We start from the raw sequence: 21,127 nt of genomic DNA, 5'->3' as shown, positions 1-21,127 counted from the left end.
CATTGACACATTGGCTTACTGTACGTTGTCTAAGAAGCTGTTGTATGAGGATCCTTCTTTTCGTGTTTTTTTTTAAGCACACAGTTACTTGAGCATGAGCATTCTAAACCAGTTTTCTGGATGACATACGAATTGAGTGGTCGCAGTGAGAAAACCACCCTAGGGATACCTCAACCTTGGATGTTACAGTGAAAGTCACCATCCTTTGTCACATGGGACACAGCCCTTCATCTCCAGGCTTGGGCACTTTGTATGATGGATGCTCATGTTTAGCTATTTAGTAGCTTACAGAACCTGTGACTGCGGCACTGAAGCAGCAATTGCTGAGCCCCCTTTTAATTGGTTACAAGAGCAATATGAATAAAGTGCATAAAGGAAATAGGAAATAGTGCATAAAGAGAAATCCACTGCATGTAAATTCAGCGCTGACCAATGGCTCTGAATCAGTGCTGTCGACCCATTCCCCTTGTCTGTTGGTGTACTTGCTTATTGGTGCCATGTCCTGTCCAAGGAGGCTTACATATCTCTCATGTTGACTGTGGCCAGGTTCCCTACTATCTGGGCTGCTCGTGGAAAGGCCGGGCAGAGCTGTCAGCAGGCCTGGATGAGGGGAGGACGATCAGCATGCAGCCACAGCAGACCCTGCCTGAGCGGATGCACCGCCAGCTGAGCATCGCTACCCACCTGGCCGCAGAGAGGAGCCTCGAGCTGTTCCTCTACTCGCCCTACTGGGTCATCAACAAGACGGGCCTCCCACTGCAAATTAGGGTCAGTGCACCTTCTGGCAGGTACCGTCAGGAAACATTAGCACCTGCAGCTAACATGTCTGGTTAGCTGCAGGTGCGATAGTGCCCTACCTTTTCTGCACAGGCAAGAGAGCTTTCCTCCAAGAAGGTGTGTTCTCACAAGACGGCTTCACTGCAGCTTTGCGCAAAGGTGTGCAGAAGCCATCTTGTTGGGGTGCTCTTTCTTGCGTAGAAGTATTTTATATATTTTTTTTTTGCTTCCTTATTTCTATGTGGACGCCCCGCGAGTGCCATTATGCGAGGTCACCGTCGTTCGGGGTCGCTGCATAAGTTCTTAACCAAAGGGCACGCGAAACGATTCGCCTTAAGTGGATTTTTTTTACATTGAGTCCTATGGAAACCAATCAACTGGTGGTAGTGGTTTATTTTTAAAAATAAAAAATAAAAAAGTGAAGCAAAAGAGTGTTGCCGGCCATGGCAATTGCTATCTAATATCTTAAGCACCCGAGCTGCAGCTGGCAGAAATGAAAGGAAAAGGGAGAGGATAGTGAGGAGAAGTATAGAGGGGAGCGACAGCAAGAAGGGACAGGGGAGAGCTTTGTGTTTATCTTATCTGAGACTTCGTCTTAACGGGAGTGTGCTGTATGTCAAGTTGGACTGGTATTTTATATCATTGGCTCAGTTTTAGTTGGGGTAATACTTGTTCCTTGCAAGTGGATATAGTGAATTTTATCACATAAAGCATATACTCACAGTCTGCCAGTGGTCACTTGGCCTGCGTCGAACTGTGCATACAGCTTTCTTGCACAGAGAACCACCATTTTTTGCCTGTGTTGAAGATAAATGAATTTCATCAAACCACACAGCTTAATAATATTTTTTTCTTCCAGGGCTCTAGCTCGGACATTATTTATGACTGCAGTGCTTCCTCTGAAGAATTACTTTTGTTCCGCTTCAAGAAGCGCAAGCACAAGAAGGTAAGAGGGAATCGGCACAATCGAGCTCATTTTCATTTAGTTGTGGGCTAACGCTTGAATGGATGAAGTCTTCATCCTTGTTTATTCAAATGAGAACAGATACAAAATTCACTGCTTGGGTGGCTAAAAAATGGGCATAGGATACCCTCATTATGTGTCGGCACTCTCTCCCATTTCCAGTAGCTCTCAACCCAAAATGCAAGCAACGTCAGACAAAAAAACAAGATCCAGTACCAAAGTGGATGGAAACAGTTCTGTGAAGATTATGGATGCAAACACTACAATTATAATAATAATAATAATGATAATAATAATAGAAGTAATAGAAGGGCTGTTTCTGAAGCAATGAAAAATATGTTTTGAACTTTTGCATTTAGGATTTATAACATCTAATGGTGATGGCAATGTGATGGATGAAAAGTGTGTGGTGTTTGATTGTTTCAGCATGCAAGTATTATAGAGGACAGCCTCTTGGCTTCTCAGATATCTTCACAACTTCGTAAATTGTACGACAGGTTACGGTATTGGTCTCCACTGTGTGCTTTTTGGTTACTAAGAAAGAGTGTTTCTGGCTGTGTATACAGGGTGTACAAGAGTGCCCTCAGGTTACAGACCTGTGCCACGAATAGTAAACGCCTCTACTTGACATTTGTTTTAGGTGTTGCCATGATGGAGTAATTGCTGGCAGTGTTATGCAAGTCTAGTACCATTAGCACCTAGCAAAAGACTCTTTTTCTCTTTTAGTGTACCACAATTTTAATCTTACTCAAGTGATGAGTGGTGTGTCTGCCAGTCAATTTGCCATTGGCTTCGATGTCACTTCCTATTCTATGGAAAAACATGGTCAATTAATGGGTGCATGTTCACATGTATGATTTTTTTGGGCAAAGGTCTGCTGCCAAGAAAATAAAGTGCATATCTTCTCCTGAGAACACGATCTGTTATTCTTGATTGACTTAAATTAGTATGTGTTATTGCCCTTTGAATCGGTTTTCATCACTTAGCAGGTTCTCAAGTTCTTTAAATGTAGCTTTATTATTTTGTGGTGAGCGTCAAAACCATACTTATCATTGTTTTTGTGTAGCTTTATTGCAGTCACCTGCAGCTTTTGTGGATGATGTTCCACTGTATATGCTACAGAAAAACTCTCTAAGGCATTATTAACAAAAAGAGAAAAAACAAACAAACACCTGATTGCTCAGTTTCTTTTTTTGTTTGTGGCTCTGTGGCTACCTTGTAGATGGCGTTCTTCATGCCCTGGCTTTCTTTTTCTGCCCTTTTCAGGCCAAACTGCGTGTCTACAACTCCAGCTGGTCGTCGTCCTTCTGCCTCGACACAGTTGGCAACAACGGAGTGGCTGTGTGCAAGGACAAGGAAAGGAACAAGAAATATAGGGTGTGCAGTTTTCCACCACTGCTTGAGGGGGCACTTTGAACTGAAGGTTTTTCACAATACCTGCACCAGAATAAGTCCGCACAGTACTGCTATCCACTGCATACAAAAGGAGGGACACAAAATTTTTCATTACATGTTTTCTCCTTTCAAATGGTGCTTAAGACATCGCTATACATGAATCGCCACATGGAACTTGCCTCTGCCTGTTAAATAGTTTATGACTGATTTTCTTCTTTCATGTTGTTTCAATAGTGGTTTCAACAGCCATATGGTGGCCATGATGTTCAGGTCTTGTAAGGAAAACAAAACCAGCTAAATTATCACTGCTTCATTTTTTTGATTCGCTCCAATTCTAATGGCAGCCTGCCTCATAAGCTGGAATGAAAATGAATGGACAAGCAAATTTAATGTCATTGTTAACGCCATTGTAGTTTCAACTATGACGTCATAGCCACTGTTTACCCATTGCAACCGTAACTGTAGTTGTATGAAAGAAAAAAAATTCAATTATAAATTATTTTCCATGCAACAGATAGATTTCGTTCCTCAATTTATGCTCAGTGATGTCTTGTGGATCACTACAAAGAAGGAACACATAACCAGACTTGATGTCTACTGCTTCAGGCCTTCTTAGCCAGTGCGAGCTGCTGCTTAGCTTTACTTTTGAACGGACTATGAAGGTATTTGTCTTATCATAAGTTCATCTTAACAGAAGGGCTCCAAAAGGAAATTCTGGGTGGGTTCAAATATACGAGTATTACGCAAAAGCACTGAATAAAATGGCCTTTGCGCAGGAGCATAATTGCGAACAGAGCAGTTATTGCTCTATGCATGAAGTGAGCTGAAGAGTAAGGGAATAAAACAAGCTCACATTGTCGCACTTGAAAATGGTATGGGTCTAGTTTTCTTTTTTCACCTTTTTTTGTCTCTCTCTTTGATGCCGCAATTTTTTTTTCTGGTTTTCTGACACTTTCTTGCATAGAAGCATTTTATATACTAGTTTCTCTTCCCTCAACTGAGCCACGAAAGCTGTTATAATTAAACAACTAAATGTACCTATTGAAGCTATCTTTAAAGCATGGATTGGTGTCAAATGTTCCAGTGCAGTTTTTTCATGAGCATGCATTTTTTATGCATGTTTTTTTTTATAAATTGGCAGCTTTTACGAATGTGTCTCATAGGAGCTACTGTGCCATAAATCAGTCTTGCATATTTTTTGCGTCTTTGCAGTTCTTTCTACGGATCCAAATGTCGAACCTGAGTCTCTCCAAGATCATCACCATCACACCTTTCTTTCTCGTTGTAAACAACACAAAGGTATGTTTCATGGAGAGCCCTGCTACAATCATTTGCAGCTCTTAATTAAGCAATTCATTCATTCAAACAATGCGTGAAAGAACCCAGTCATGCACTAAAGATATACAGCACTTCACGGTACATACAGGAGTGCTAGAAGAAAAGAATAGAAAATTGTCAGCTTGCCAAGTGCTGATTTCAAACAATAATATGCAGCACTGTGAATGAAATCAGGCATCAAAATGAATCTGTAATTTGATATATGACAAAAGAAGTTAAGAACTCTGAAATTAGGGGCAGCGGCGGTCGCATTTAGATGGGGATGAAATGCTAGAGGCCCATGTACTGTGCGATGTGAGTGCATGTTAAAGAATCCCAGATGGTTGAAATTTCTGGCGCCCTTCACTATGGTGTCCCTCATAGCCAGAGTTGCTTTGAGACATTAAACCCCCATGAACCATAAACCATCCAAAATTAGATGTTAAAATTTGGTACACCTGCAATTCTAGAACATCCGAAGGATGACATCATGAGAAAAAAAAATTTTTAAAAAGTACGGTAGATTGCATTACATGTTGCGCAGAGCATCCATCTCTTTTGGGAATTTAGCAGCATTGGTCTTGGCACTGATGTGACGAAAAACTTTTTCATTTGATCACCACACAGGGTATGGATAACTTTATAAAACAAGCTTTTTAGCATTCAGCGCATTCGACTTTAGGAAGAGCACTTTATGTGAAAGGTGCTGCAGGTTTGTGGAAGAAATCTTCATGAGTAATAACCTTGGTAATTGCTTCATTGTCCTGGTTGTTCATAAAGAGATGAGCGTTGATAAAGGTTGCAGTAAGTGCGAAGTGTGGAATTTTGTCGTGTCAAGACAGTTCAAGTCACTCCACCTTCTTCTGTAAAGTGGTGTTGAAGTGTGCATTTAGGCACTTGAAGCGGTCAACATCACTGATACTTAGTGAGTGCTGGCTGTAGTGCAGCTGTGAGAAAGTGTAACGTTCGTATGTGATACAAATTGGATAACAGTTGGCAAAACTATAAATGGTTGGCAGATGATGGCACAAGAAATTAGGTGGTGGTCAATGGTGCTGTAAAGCTGCTTTTAAATATGTGCAGTTTTAACCTACAGTGTGAAAGGGAGTGACAGCAATAGCTGCATCAGCTGCACAGCTTCACAGCAACCCACGAACAACTGCACGACAACTGCATATCAACCACACAGCAGCTGGTTTATTGGTCTCCCTCTCATTCAATAGCAGTGACTGCTGATGGGCGTAATGTCATGCATATTCATGTGATTGGTAGCATCTGTGTACTCCATAATGTGTGGTGTAAAGGTTCGGGGATGTCGCCACGTTTTCTCGACCGTCGACACCAGAAAACCTTTCTGATGCAGCTTTTGCATTTGCTGGATCGTAGTTATTTGGCTTCACTGCATGTAAATCTGCGCACTAAACATTTCCTTTCTGCATGACAGGGGTGTTGCATGGAAAATGAGTTCGAGACACTGAAAAGCTACCTTCAGTCACAACCCACGTTCACTTCGTCACGCAGTTTTACGTACCAATAGGAGATGCACCACTTGCAGGGGCATGGCACGCCGTTCTCTATATATATCAAATGTTCCATTGATTGGAGGTTCTATAAATGCAAACCATTGGGCTATACTTTTGCATCGGATTTTCAAGGGGTTGTTCTGACTGTTCGATATAAAGAGTAATTCTATATATCTAGCATTGTTTTATCCGGGACTGACTGTATTGAATTTCTTACCATCTTCGTATGATTGGCATACTTGTACCGCAACATAATTATTCATTTTTCAGTCAGGGAGCGTACTAACAATTATCTTTGCTTTCACCTGAGTCTTGAGCGCAAGTCATTAGTGGACTAATAGAGCTGTGTCATGCCATACCTTGTGACAGCACTACTTCCGGTTCATGGAGCAGAACGAGGCTGCTGACCTCTGGTTCGACATTGGCCCACACCAGGTATGCACCTTTGCAGGCATTCATGCTCATCTTTGGTCGTGGGCAGACTGCAGTTCAAACCCGGGTAATTCGTACTTTCGGTTAATTCAAACAGATTTCAAAATTTTGATTGGTTGGCTATATTTCTAATGCATTTTTAAGCCGCTGAATTCGTACCATGATTTCTTTTAAATTCAGTTAATTTAGGCATTGTTTTGCTCCAACACTCCCAGCGCATGAAAGTGCGGCGGATGAGGTCGGATACGTCAAGTTTGCGGCATCGTGTGAGCTGAAAATTTGGCCCCTCCAGCCAGTTAACTTGTGTCGATTGGAGTCGCCCCATTGCTCCGTCGCCGCATAGTTTTGTTTTGTGAACTTCGCTGTCAGCCCATGACGATTGCAGCTGTCAGTTGTGGTTCACTGAGCCAAGCCTGGGTGTGGGCTGGTTGGGACGCTGACGCACATTGCTCGCCATTTTTTCCTTTTAGAAGCATCTCGCCATTCCCACGCAAATGTGCGTTTCCCTCTCTTATGTCCGCATGGCCCTGTGCATCGATAATGTGTGCTCATCACGAGCTGCTCGTTGTGTGGTGAAGCCTGCTTACATGGACAACAACGCTTGTGAGGAAGCTCCACCGCTACTACATCGCACGTGTGATGGAGGCCACGGAAGTCTCAATATTTTGGAGCGTTGTGCTTTGAAGTACTGCTATAAAATAGAGTCGTCAGCAGGGATGAGCACCGCTCTGATGGGGTTTTCATTCATCACGATGTGTATGAGGACTGCGTTTTGTACCTTCTTCCATGCGAGTGCCTGGGAAATGTACAGCTGGCTGTAGCAGAACTGTGTGTGTGTGTGGTTCTGCAGTGCCTCCCGTTTTGGCCAGACACGGACAGCATGAAGATGTACCTGCGCCACAAGGACAGCAGCGTCACGTCCCAGCACTTCCACTTTGGGCAGAACCAGAACACCGTGCTGCGCATGGACAATGGGGCGAGTGACTCCCTATTCTCCTGTGAGGTGGAGCAGAAGAGCAGGGAGCGCAGGGTGCCTTTTATTGTCAAAGGCCTAGGTCAAAGGCATCTGTGTAAGGCCAATTTGCCAAAGCTCCCTGTTCTTTAATATGGTATCAACGTAGATGGAACTGCAGTGGATGAAACGTATTTAGTTACTAAGTGCACTGGCTGTTAATGCTGCTATAGTAGCATGTATCGAAGATTTCTCTTGTGCAATTATGCTGATTTTTTTTATACCTAATTGAACCATGCTTATGCATGTCCCAGTCAGTATCATTTCTTAGCTTTATATTATTCTAATCTGGTATTTTTTTTTTCTGTCTTATTAGGATGAGGTGAATGAAAATTGGCTGCACAGGGTTAATTCAAGCAAATTTGCAATAAGTCTTGAACAGCTTCAGGGTCTATTGAAGACCTGAAAGCTGAATGGGAGCTGTTGATGCCTTTATGAGGGAATCAGAAGTCTTGAAGCAACGGTGTGTCATGTTGGCTGTAATGGTGTAAGAAACTCTAAGGGTTTTCTTTTTTTCTTTGAGGATCGCTGCACATGTACTGGTGCATTTGATTCATTTATCTCAGGCAAGAAGCATTTCTAATGCTGATTTGCACTGCAAGCCAGATTGTCTTTAAAATGCCTTTCTGAAGTGAGTCCGGAAAGGCTCTACACAAGAATTTCTTTAGGTGCCCTCTGGGCTCAATTGTGTACCGAGTCCTTTGTGCATGTGGTTTGCTTTTGAGACCTGCTTGACTGAAAATTATTCAAAGAATGCTGTGCATGAGTAGAGCATGTTAGAAAATGCATTTTTTTTTTTAATGAAAAGCATGCGAAAATAAAGTGAGGTAAAGGAAGAGGAAAATGAGAAAGCCAGCAGCAAGGAGCATTTGTTTGCTTCTGGTTTCAACTTTGTCGCGCAGATCTTTGACATCATATTCTTTATGTTGTATATGACCCGATACAACCCTTAGAAGTGGTCGTGCATCTTGCTATGTTTGTCTCTGACATTGCTGAAGAATAGGATGAAGAGAGTTGTCAGAAGTATTTCATGCCTTGACCTCTTATTAGCTATTGTTGTAGTGATGGTCAAATTGTGTGTTAGAGGCCATCCTACGTGAGAGGTTTTCTGTGCTCTTGTGCTGACTTTCTTTTTTTTTTTTTTAACACGCAGTCTGCAGTGTGTGTGGAGGTCTCTGGTGGTGTCACTGGTCCCATGAAGATATTGCTGTTTTCGTACAGCACTGGTGATGCACCCGTGAGGGTGGAGAACTTGTGCGAAGACCTCTTCTTGAAGATTCACCAGAAGTGAGATGCCATGCTTCCTTTCAGTCTGACAGTTCATTCAAAGCTTCTGCACAGCTGTTCTGTGGAGCTGTTGTAGCACTAAGAACTTATTAACTCTTTCCGTACTGTTAATTAAACATTTTTTTCTTTATTTCAGCTCATTATAGAGTAGATAATAGAATCCTCCTTTAAATGATCATGGCGTCAATCTTAGATGCACATAAGCAGTAGCTGACCGGTATACATGCTGCACTACTTCTGTCGCGCGGCCAGTGTGTTAGTAATTAATTTGATCTCCCATCCAGGTGCCTGGGACAGGTAACCCTGTTGAGCCCATACCAGTCAGTGCTGTACACCTGGGACGACCCAACATTGGAGAGGACGCTCATGTGGAATGTCTACAACCGCAAAAAGCCAGGATTCATTGCACACATACAGCGGGTGGGTCCCTTCTTGCATGCAGCCCTGTGGCTTGAAGCCCCAAAACAGCACGTGCCTGTGACACCTCTTGCATCATATACCTGGGTGCAAGTACTGTACTAAGTACTCTCATAGTGGGTTGAACTGTTTTAACCCATATATGCTACAACTTCAGAAGTTTGAAAAAAATTATATTTTTCGATATAAAATGTTTATTTCACTTTTCAGTGTCATCCTTTTATTGGTAAAACTATTTTCCTCAACATTGACGTTTGAGCCATACAACAATGTAGGATTCTGGGCAAAATCGGTACCTGTTACATGTGGTAAAGCTTTGAACATTTGTCGTCAACTCTAAAATCACATTTCTCAGCATGTGCGGTGTTTTCTTATGACAATACGCAAAAATTGTTTGTTTTTCTTGCAGAATTACAATGTAGTCAATGGGGTCAAATTAAGAAAATGGCGTCCAGAGAAGACTGGCAGATCTTTCTGAGTGCACACAGTGCACAGAACCGAACGCACACAACACCACCCTTGCGCAGGAGAAGTTTAGACCTATTGAACGTGCACTAGCGGGCGCAAGCTTTTACACAATACTCTTTTAGAGTTGCTGCATCAAAAAAGTGGTGTCTTACATGTAGGACGTTAGGCATATATATATGAGATATATTGACTTTTGCATTTACAGTGTACCTTATTTAGTGACAGAACAAGGGGATACCATACTGTGGTAAAGCAGAAGGCTGTACACTATGACATGATTGGCACTGTGAAGCAGAAAGATTTGAAATTTAGAACATGGAAAAAAATAAATGAGTGAAGCATGGGAACAGACCACATGTCATTCTATGGTGTTTTGACCAAATGGCTTCCATAATGTGATTTTTATGCATGTCAGTTTTGAGTCCTTGTCTTGCTTAGTGTTTGTTGAAAAATTGTGATAGAATAAAGAGGAGGCTGGAAAGAAGTTGAACATGTACCTCACTGGAGGTAAATACTGCATAGAAAATGATCTGTACTCCTGAAACCACTAATTTTCTTTTTTTCACCTATCACACCACTTTTTAAAAGCGGTGTGATGGTATACATGCCTAAGTATATGTTCCTATGTTCTTAGCTGCAGTACATTTGCTTGTTTGAAACGATGGCTTGCAGACGCTTAGCACTTCACTAACCATTTCATCTGGGTGCCTTTTGCTTTGTGTTGCTTTAATCTTATTGACACTTGACTGTGCGTGTTGTGATGGCTCTGATTATTATCTATCCTAAGCTAATCTCTTACAATGTGTGTGAACAACAGAAACCATCATATTATGTTATGTGACATAATCACCCACATATCCCAACATATGTAGGCCACAACTGAGTGTCCTGTACTGAGTGTGGACATTGTGCTCTTGCGTAGGATGGTTTTGGCAAGGAGAAAGTTTCGTTTCGGTCACTTCGGCCAGCAGTCACGGAAACCAAGAAAACTTCAAAAAAGTCATCTGTTGATCAGAGCAGCACAGATGGTGAGTGTTTTGAGGGTTGTGCAAGCTGAAAGACCGGTTTATTGAGAAGACAAGGGAAGGCACAAGAGGGGCTCACTATGACATGCATGATGGAAGCCAGCAGTCACCGAAACCAGGGAGCATAGGGGATGCTTTTTTTTTTCATTTGTGGTGTTCATCAATTGGAAATTAATATGGCAATTATTTTAAAGATAATTGATAAGAAAGCAGAAAGCACTACATATAAATACTCCCAAAAGTAGAAGACTGGACAGCCGACACAGTAGCTCAGTTGGTAGAGCACCGGACGCGAAATTAGGAGATCATGAGTTCGGATCTCACTGGCGGTATGTGGTTGTTTTTTTCTAATTGTTTTAAAAAAACAATTCCCACATTAATTTTCCATTGATGAACACCTCAAATTAACAAGAAAAAATCTCCTATTTTCCTTGGTTTTGGTGACTGTTGGCTTTCGTAATCGAGAATTACAGAGAAGAATAGCAGATCTGACAGGGCATACTGTTTTCACAACCATCGAATTGCAGGACTTGTCTACAGATGCAAATGTTACTCTTATTCAAGCACCATGTTTCCCATAGCTGCATTTTCTCCTGTGTCCTCACAACTCCGTTTGAGACTGGTTTCTGCATGTGCCTTGCTATGCAGCTGGAGCTAATTACACTGAGCTTAAAGGCGCACTAGAGGGAAAGAAAAAAATAGTGCACATATTAGTACATTCGATAGGTAATACATTGCTCGTACTCGAAATTGCCAAAAAGTAGGTGTGACTGTTTGATGAAAGGAAGGTTTTGATTCTTGTGGGCTTTGATATTACTACAGCTGCTTCCTACTTTGCTTTGACACCAGCATCTGCCATGCAACTTGCAGATGATAGTGAATCTGAAATTGGCCCACTGCCGAAGAAGACTCGCAGAGACATTGTTGTCGTCTACTGGATCTCATTTCTGGACCAGAACCAGAGGGTGCTGCTCTTCACTCAGGACGAGAGGGTCTGGAAGCATGCCAGGAAGGTGCGTAACACTGTGGCGTGAGTGTGCACAAGGTTGCGCAAGGTTCTTGCTCAAATTGTGCGTAGTGCAGTCAAGTATTGGTAACTCCAAGGGGCCCAAACGAGGGGCTGATGCATTGCCTTGTGTGGGTAACCCCATCTCAGGTGCATCAGTGTGCATTTGCCCTTTCATGCTTATGCAGCTGCTCAGCACTGAGGTCAAGTGATAGACATGTACTGGCCTCAGATGCGCACAGACATTATGACAGTGCCACCATTTCTCCGTGGTCACCAAAATAAACCAGTCCTTTGCCACAAGTGCACAGGAAACGTGCATAGCAGGCAACATGCATTGCTTGACGCATGATGTGGGCAGGGCAATATGCATAGTACATGCTGGGTGGTGAGAACACAACTGGTGATAAGCTGTATTTGATGATGGCAGAAGGTCACAGGGGATACTGGAAAGCTGTGTGTGCGCACGCCACCAACAGCACACTGATAACCCTGCGTTCAAGGCAGACACATGATTAGCTGTCATGGTTATTTGTTGCACAACCATTTGTTTGCTGCTACGCCTTTGTGCTGGCATGCTTTGTCGACTGGTTCAGGTTGAATGCACAGCCTGTTCAAATTAACTGTTACTCATGCACTCTAATTACCAAGAGCTTTCTCTTATTCAAATACTTATGGTGCTGAGAGGGCTGAAGCATCAGTTTGAATGAATCGGAAGTTTGAACTAACAAGATATCCAATTTCGCAGAAATAAAAAAAAGTAGCGCAGCTGGGAAACTGCAATGCACAGAAAAATTGTGTTGCCAGTCATTCGAAAACACTCAAACAGCTTCTCACTAAAAAGCGCATGAGTGTAACTACATTTAATCTAAACCACACAATTAATGAATTAAACTACTTTTAAAAAATGAAATCCTTATTTTTTTTTCAACTTCTTAGTTTAAAGGGACACTGAGGAGAGCACTATTAATATTTTTTTTATAGTAAAATCCGATAGTTCGGCATGTCATGGCTTTGTTGCCACTTGGCCGGCAGCGAAAGATGCATTTATTTCTAAGAAATTTGGATTCGAAGTTGAAAAAGTTTTTCCTGCCACTCTGATTCAAACTTGGAATTCTCCTATGACGACACAGGACTAAGTGACGTGAAACATGACGTGTGCATGACGTACCGCAGACTCCGTGATTTCTGACGGCCAGCAGTGCGGCCTAGCAGCAGCCGAAAAGAAAGCTACCGCCGGCCGCACGTTGAAGGCATCTATCGGCTATTGCGGCCGTCGCTACAGTCGCTTCGATTACGTTTGTACTGGCGTTTTGCCAGCGTTACGATGGATCTCGTTCTCGAAGTCGTCAACGAAGTTCTCGCAAATCGACACCTTTAGCATACCGTGTACCTTGTTACCGCTAGCGGAATACCAGGAGCCCGCCTACCGCCGGAAAACAGGCGCTGATTGGTCCCAATGCTTCAGGAGCGCGCGTAGCTGCCGGGCACGTGGCGCCATCTGGCGACGTCAAGGACATTTGCGCATGCATTGGCTGCGCCTCAGGGATTTGTGGCATATCGGGTCCTAGAGTTGCTAGAACCATTGGTTCTAGCAACACTGCTTTGTCCTATGACGTCATCACACTTGTACTTGCGAGTTTGGCCTGTGGTGGCGATACCTGTATTTTGGTTCTTGCTCTTTTCTACATTACAAGAGCTTTGTTGTCAGTATGAGTGGCGTTTTTGTAATCAGGAGATGGTATTCTGTCGATACAAGCCAACTTCAATTTCTCCTCAGTGTCCCTTTAAACTTGTGGACTAACTGTTTGAATGCCTGTGGAACCATCGATGGCAACAGTGGTGCCCCATGTACTTGGTGTGGGATTATGGAACCTCTCAGTGGTGATTAAGTTTGTTATGTGGCAGTGGTACGACTGCTTTCAGTTCGATCACATTCGAGAAGCACTGCCCCCTTGACACTAGTATGAGCCATATAGCTACTTAGTTGATTGGGTCTGTCTCTGGCAGAAGTGAACTCCTCCTCGAACATTTCCCTTGAATGTATCTTGCCTGACATCCTTCTGTGAGCTGGAGCTGTTGGTTAGTCTGCCTCTGGTGGCATGGGTGGCTCCAGGATATGTCAGAGTGGTCAGATTGTCAGTCAGATGTTACAGATAGTGCACTGCCAAACAGCCAAGAGGACAAGCAAAGCAGGAACAGGTTGCACAAGTTCCAAGTGGAACAACTATCAACACGCAAGTTTTAAGAGAAGTGTTCTCAGCGTTCTGTAAGTCTATTGGTGTCACTGATTGCGGGTGGCTGGCATGCCTGGGGTAGCACTGCTGTCGCCGTCACTGAAAAGTCGGAAGCGCATTGAATTGCATTTGCGCATTGCATTTCAGGTATTTTGTTCCCAGTTTACCAAAGAATATGTAATATTTTCTCTGTAAATCAAGAAGTGCATGCACAGTTTATACTCATTGACTCTAACCCACACATCTTGAAATGTTGTCAAGTTACAAGTATGTTTCTTGGCGCACAATATACTCCATTTTGTACTATATGCTTATCAGAGTATGATTCCTTCAGCAACGGCAGCAGGGCTGATGAGAGAGGGGGCACCTGGGAAAGAGCAAGCATCTCTGACAACTTCTACCCTGTGGGAGGCAGCGGCATCTGAGCAATGGCAGTGATGATGGCTGCTGCTGATGCCAGCACGTTATCAGAACATTAGTGCACTGTCATTTTTCTTGCATGGCCATGTTGCTTGCACGGCAGCCTTGTCTCTACACTGGACGTTTTTTTATATAGCTGAGGGCTCATTTGGCATTGCTTAGTTTATGTTGCAGAATAAAGCTAGATAGGCTTGAATTTTTCATAATGTACGTTCAATACACTGAAAATGTTCATACTTAGCTGGTCTCATAATTTCATGTACCTTGAAAATTTTGTTAGTTTTTGCTGATTTGTGTTAGTGAGGGTTTACAGTAGTAATACAAAGAAAAGAGCACTGCAAATGGCCACAGTTTTACAAAGGGATTCACGTACACAGTTGCCACAGTGCAGATTGTTGTTATTTCTTTCTTCTCTCTACAGTTGTCAGCAAAAATTTACGGGATGTGTGTGCTCAAAAACAAATTTATTGTAGTGTTTCCTCACAACCCACTCGTACAATATAGATACCAGCAGGTGGAGCATGCATGACCTTCCTTACTTGTAAGGCATATCAGGCGATTGGTGTGTGTGACTGTACCAAAATAATTTTTTTCTGCTGAGCCACATCCCGTAATTTTTCACTGTTCACTGTGCATGCTGCATGCCTCGTAAGTACCAACTCCTGCAGCTAAAATTTCTCTCCTGGTGCCCTCTAGTGGTGCTGCCTGCAACTAACTAGCACTGCGGCCGTTTCATCACTTACGTTTTCACACCTTTATGCCTGCTTCACACTCTGCATGACTAATGGGTACTATCACCACTGTGCATGTTTTGCGATATTTATAACAAGCAGACCACTTGTAAGACAAAGATGCAGGATTTTTTTTTAGTCTAGCAGGGCTGCTTTTTTGTGATATACACCTTTCCAAAAAGGGCTCCCTGGGCGCTGCCATATTGTTCCCTGGACTGCAGTGGGCACCTCGCGCTAGCACGGTGGAAGCGGCGGCAGAACCGGTTTCCAGCAGTCCAGAGAGGAGGCGTTTCGCCGCTTCCACCGTGCTAGCGCGAGGTGCCCACTGCAGTCCAGGGAACAATATGGCAGCGCCCAGGGAGGCCTTTTTGGAAAGGTCTATACAATTCACTTCTGAAGAAAATTTGTAATTTGCAATTTTATGAAGTTTGTGATTCCTCCAGCTACTGCAGTTTGCAAAGTAGTACAGTAATGAAAAAACAGGGATACTGAGGGTTTGTGGAGAGTTTAAGAAACTCAAACTTGTCTCTAGCTTGCAGTAGTACTAAGAAGAGAAGGTACATTAGGCAGGGGGTACCTAGAATATTCATTCCATGTAAAGTGCTGCTAGAAGTGTAGCTGAAAACTTTTAAGTTCTTTCTTTTTTCTTCAATTCTTTAGTACTTCTTTTCTGCTAAACTCACAAGGTCTTCAACTTTGTTTCCCCAGTGTACAGCAGTGAGTCACAGTACTTGTTTCCGTTCGGTGAGTACAGCACTATTTTTGTTTTTTTCTTTGTTTATGTTTAAAAGACTGCTTTCGTCCACATTTTTTTATCACTGTAGCTCCAGCTGCTCTTTGTCCTGGTGGTGAATGCATGTAACTGCTTGGAACTGTCAGCATTTCACTTGCTACTGCAGAGGTCTTTGCACTAACATGGTGATTTCGTGGGGGAAGCACTGCACTGCACTGCACTGCACTGCACTGCACCACACTGCACCACACTGCACCACACCGCACCGCACCGCACCGCACTTCACTCTAACCTGTCCCATCCAAACTCGCACATTTAATTTCTGCTATTTTGGTATATTATCAGAACTGAAAGCATTAAATACAGCCAAAAAGTTAGCCGATGATTACGCTTCTGGGTAATGTGGTTTTTTTAGTGCAGCTGCTGTGATACTCGAACTGTAGGTGACCGCGTACGGAACACAGAGTGCTGAATGGAGGTGGCTCTGGATTTCCCAGCATGCAGCGTTCCACCGCTAATGAACCTCACCTCACCTCGGGCAAACAGCCTGCACATTTAGAGATGGTGATGTCCATACTGGCAACCCTTTGGAACTGACGGTCACGTTGTAGTGTCCTGCCAAAAACAAAAAAGAAGAGAGCGTGCTACTGTGTTGCCATCTTTGCACTTTTCTCCTCGTGTTCTCTTCACTGTCTCCGTCTTTCCTCCTCCGCTGCGCTCCACGCTCATTTACACCAAGGCCCAAGCACATAACTTAACGCAGGAATGGTCACCTAAGAACTGCGCTCTGAAAAATAACAGTCCGGTAGGTGGCAATTGTGTTGAACTTATTTGAATTAATTCCATTCCCAGGTTGCCACTTGCCCACCATGGCAGGTGGGCCACCTTCTTTTTTGTGACATGGACAGACGGATGTGGGTTTTTCTCGAGAATGGGACCTCTAATGCTAGTGCATTATAACAGCAGCTCAATAGGCCTCACAAACAAACTCAAATCTACAAGTGCAGAATATCCTTCCTTGATGCAATTATGTTGTGGTTGCAGGCTGTGGACGGTGAGCTGTCGCAGTTGGAGTGCTTCATGTCCCTGCATGGCGTCGGGGTGTCCCTAGTGAATGGGGCACTGGCGGAGGTGGCGTACCTGAGCCTGTCGAGCGCCCCTGCCCAGTGGGAGGTGCGCGTCAATGACACCTGGAAGCCCCTCACCCTGGAGCTGGCTGCCTGGCTTGAGCACCGCTGGGCTGCCCGCAGTCGGAGCGCTGAGCTGAAGGACTATGTGCAGGTATGTACACATGGAAGGCGCCTGGGACCCTTTTAGCCGTGATGTTGTCTAGCAGCATTTTGGCCACGTCTTGTCTCACTGAAATGTGCATATTTAAAAGACAAAGAGTGTACCCTGTCTCTCTCTCTTTCTTTCTCCCTTTCTCTTCCTCTACTGGCTTTTTTGCCAGCTGTGCACATCTTTGTTCTCAAAAATGAGTTACCTGGCATTATGTGTGCATACCCAGACTGCCTGACTGATCTCTTGCTTGCACCAGAGAATGACTACATGAAAGTTGTCTGTTTTACAGGTGGACTTTGAGAAGATGCAGATGTCCAAGCCTTTCTTAGGATCACTGCAACGCATTTACCATCCGGCCCTGTGGCTGCAATATCGACAGTCAGGCCACCAATCCCTAGTCCTGGCCAGGCTTCACAGGATACAGGTAATGGCGATGGGAAAGAAGGATACCATTACATCTGTTCTTCCCTAGAGTCTGTGCGCCCTCCTTCAAGGAAAAGAAGTGATGGTAGTAGCTTTCTTGCTTTATGAGGTTGCTGTTCCAAGGCCTGCATGGCACACCTAGATCATATGACCTCACAGTAAAAACTGGAGGAGACACTTAAGCTCCATCTTAATGGTATGACGTGATAGCGCTAATGGGTCAATGCCCATATATGCGGAACTGGTCATTCTCTACTTTACATTCATAGGTCTCTGGGAGTCTTCATACCATTCCTGGCGCAGTAGTGCAATGGTTAAGCAATGCACCACTGCCCCATTACAAACATTACAAATGTTACAAGCTGTTACAAACATAGCCACCAGTGGAGCTAGGTTGCTCTTCCTGGGCAGCCTATCGTGACCAGTCAGTAATTCAATTACCACCTGCCATGGTAACCTGCCACAGTGGGCAGTCTTCTCACAATCCGGCAGGCAGGTTGTGACGATGTCACAAGGTCACGTAACCCAGCATGTGGGCCACCTGCTTTTTTACTCATGCTGCCGCCACCGGAGTTTGTGTGGAACGGGAGCCTTAACAGTTTTCTTATTGGTGTCCACTGGATAACATTTTCATTTTTTTAGAACATGAAAGCAAGACCTTTTGCACTGCACTGTTAAGAGTGTGTGGTGGTGAAGGCATCCGTCACAACAAGCCTAGTTGCAGGCATTGCCACAGGCGGGCACTGTGTACCTTGTAGTTAGACCACTGTAGTTAACAAATGATGTACGCACTGGGAGAAAATGCAGGTATCACTGAAAAGCTGGGTGAAACCTGAACAGCAGAGTCAGTGTCAGTGCACACAGCTGTCCTTTTGTGTGCCTCCCAAGCTCTGACCCTGACGTTTGCACTGCTCCATCAGCTGGACAATCAGCTCCCGGATGCAGTGTTCCCGACGGTACTGCACCACCGGCCATCCACTCCCCGGGGACTCCACTGCCCCTCCTCGGCTGTCAGGCCCATGCTGGAGGCAGCCCTGCTGCTTCATCATTCCGACAGGCTCAACCTCAACACCGTCAAGTATGTGCCGTCAGAACCCAGTTGACTGCCCTGACGCTCATTCACACATCCTTGCTGTCATAGCGCGTGGTTACTAGCAGGGATAGACCCACTCAAATAATATCGGACCCATACGTAACACAGGCACTGTAGTGCGCTGCTGTATAGTTTGCCTCTGGTTGTGGTGAGCACAATCCCCCAGTTGTTCATTTGTGGTTATTTATTATTTTGGAGGAAGTGATATTAACTTTTTTATGCTTACTGCTTCTTGGTAAAAATGTGCAACACTAAACTCTTTCGCATCATTTCAGAGCACTTAATATCCTTTATGTTAGGCGCAGTATACGTAGTATGGGCATTAAGATGCTACTGTATGGTGTAGTGGCCAGAGATTGTGAATTCACTGGCCTAACATTGACCCTGCATTTTGATCAGGCAATGAGCAGATGCCTGCCCACAGACCCGATGAGTTAGGTGTCATTTTATCTTAATTTTATTCTCATCACCATTATTTAAAAAAAAAAAAAGGGTTCAGCATGACACGCAGCCAGTGCTCTACAACGAAGCTGAGGCTGGACAAGTTGGAAATTATCTGTATGGTCAATTCCAGTCGCAGATCTGGAGAAGTCTGCCAGCTCCGCAACAGTGTGCCAGAATTCAGCACAGAGACCTCCCCCTCCAAATCTACACTTGGAACGCTTGTGCTCCGGTCGGAGCAAGCTGGGGGGCTGGGGGGTGCTCGCATGTCGCTGACTAAGAAAGTACCCAGCGTTCCTTGCGCTGTTCCGCTCACATTGTTTGCCGCAAAACAGAGTAGGCTTTGAAAGGAAGTGCGCTGCTAAAAAACATGTCACACAAACTTCCGACCGAATCTGCCGATTTCGGTGGAGCAGTTCAGGCTGGTGCACAGAGCCATCTTGGCTTGGCGACTGCTCCCAATATGCCATTGGAACAAGTCATCCTTGTTCCCAACTGCCATTGAAATAGCCTTGCTCTGAAAAGAGTAGAAAAAGTTTATTCAGAAGTGCTTCGAATCTGCAATTAGAATTTAGCAATAGTAGCTGGCACTAACCAGTGAAATAAACAACAAAAATACATAGGAAGGAATGCAGGACACGTGCTGTATTCTTGTGTGTTTTCGTTGTTGGTTGCTCCAGGTCCCTGCCACTGCAGCTGAAGTTGCCAGGCAGCATTTCGCTGGAACTGAATGATTCTGAGCTTTCCTTGTCATTGTTCAGCTGCATGCTAAGTGTGCTCATAGGTATCTTTATTTCAGGTACCTGAAGGTTCTGCTGCAGGAGATACACATTAAAGTGGACAAGGGCTTCCTACTTTCCACGTACGACTTCTTCAGTGTGATGCTAGCCAATCCGGATGAGGTACGTGACTGTTGTGAGCATGACTGTGGCCCCATTCTTTCCATGGCCACGATGTTTCTTGCTAGTGTAAACCTTCTCTTTCTTTTTTTGTGCTTTTGCATGCAGAAGACAAAGCTGAAGTCTGACATGAAGTTGATCTATGCACCGTTGCATCCTTTCAAGTCAGACCTTGTGAGTAAGGCTTCATTTCACTTGTCACGAGTCTTTCTCTTGTTGCTACAGTAGAAAAATGAAACTTCCTTATGCAGAAAGTTTTGCATTACTATTCTGTTGCCACCATATTGTCCGTAATGTAGATCCTCTGTCTGGGAACTGTACGAAACGTACATTGCTTTGAGGGTGCAAGCCACAACTAGTTCAGTTTTTAATTGCTAAGTCATTTCTTTTGCTTTGCCGCCGCGGTGGCTCAGCGGTTATGGTGCTCGGCTGCTGACCCGAAAGACGCGGGTTCGATCCCAGCCGCGGCGGCTAGAATTTCTTTGGAGGAGAAATTCTAGAGGCCCGTGTACTGTGCGATGTCAGTGCACGTTAAAGAACCCCAGGTGGTCGAAATTTCCGGAGCCCTCCACTACGGCGTCTCTCATAGCCTTAGTCGCTTTGGGACGTTAAACCCCATAAACCATAAACCATTTCTTTTGCTTTTCTCTCTTCTACGTTGCAGGAAATTGCACGAACCCAGCGAACTGTTTTTGAATATGTCCATCTCTCTCCAGTGAAGGTAAGTCACCGGCTGTGAAATGGAAGTAGCCAGAGCGGCAACACAACCTCTCTTTTCTTACAGATTCACCTGAGCTTCAGCCCTCGTGGTACAGTGCACAAGGCAGTGCCGGATCAAGCCAGCCTGTCTCAGGACATTCTGGACGTGTTCCTCAATTCTGTCGGAGCTACCCTGAGTGAAATCAAGGACGTTGAGCTCAGGTGAGAAAGAAAGAATGTGTCATGAGCGGGACCATGATATATCACAGATGCTACCTTTCCAGCCATCCTTATATTAAGACCACCTGCCCTTCTTTTGCATTCAGTTCATATCTGAATGTAAAAAGAGTCCGTGGATTTAATGTGCCATTGTCAATGCACTATATATTGGCATGCATTTAGAGTTCGCTGGGCTTCTGCATTGCCAAATTACCTATACTGTTGCCTCAAGCAGTTTTCTTTACAAATGCAGTCTAGGAAGAACAGTGCTCGCTGTTGTTCCGTATGCCCCGTCTCAAAAAACTGGACGGGACACTCCCATGACACA

General features: G+C 44.2%; 1 protein-coding gene across 6 annotated transcripts in view; it reads left to right on the top strand.

Annotated features, from left to right (window-relative positions):
- Positions 1-21,127, top strand: part of LOC149358342 (intermembrane lipid transfer protein VPS13A-like) — a 100,085-nt gene that overhangs the window by 68,094 nt on the left and 10,864 nt on the right. For 5 of the 6 annotated variants that reach the window (XM_089570400.1, XM_089570395.1, XM_089570396.1 and 2 more), the window contains exons 55-72: positions 547-768; positions 1,637-1,723; positions 3,008-3,118; positions 4,349-4,435; positions 6,346-6,411; positions 7,259-7,384; positions 8,574-8,707; positions 8,992-9,127; positions 10,515-10,620; positions 11,488-11,630; positions 15,720-15,755; positions 16,789-17,025; positions 17,315-17,449; positions 18,369-18,526; positions 19,782-19,884; positions 19,990-20,055; positions 20,546-20,602; positions 20,666-20,802. In XM_089570400.1, coding sequence (XP_089426526.1) covers positions 547-768; positions 1,637-1,723; positions 3,008-3,118; positions 4,349-4,435; positions 6,346-6,411; positions 7,259-7,384; positions 8,574-8,707; positions 8,992-9,127; positions 10,515-10,620; positions 11,488-11,630; positions 15,720-15,755; positions 16,789-17,025; positions 17,315-17,449; positions 18,369-18,526; positions 19,782-19,884; positions 19,990-20,055; positions 20,546-20,602; positions 20,666-20,802 — 2,147 coding nt within the window. The remainder of the gene's footprint in view (positions 1-546; positions 769-1,636; positions 1,724-3,007; positions 3,119-4,348; positions 4,436-6,345; positions 6,412-7,258; positions 7,385-8,573; positions 8,708-8,991; positions 9,128-10,514; positions 10,621-11,487; positions 11,631-15,719; positions 15,756-16,788; positions 17,026-17,314; positions 17,450-18,368; positions 18,527-19,781; positions 19,885-19,989; positions 20,056-20,545; positions 20,603-20,665; positions 20,803-21,127) is intronic. The other variant, XM_089570399.1, reaches the window with a different exon arrangement.

The sequence above is a fragment of the Amblyomma mixtum genome, chromosome 2 (assembly GCF_055824585.1).
Source record: "Amblyomma mixtum isolate Tamu chromosome 2, ASM5582458v1, whole genome shotgun sequence".
NCBI lineage: Eukaryota > Metazoa > Arthropoda > Arachnida > Ixodida > Ixodidae > Amblyomma > Amblyomma mixtum.
Note: the sequence above shows the minus strand (reverse complement) of the source record. Positions and strands in the feature narration are given on the sequence as shown.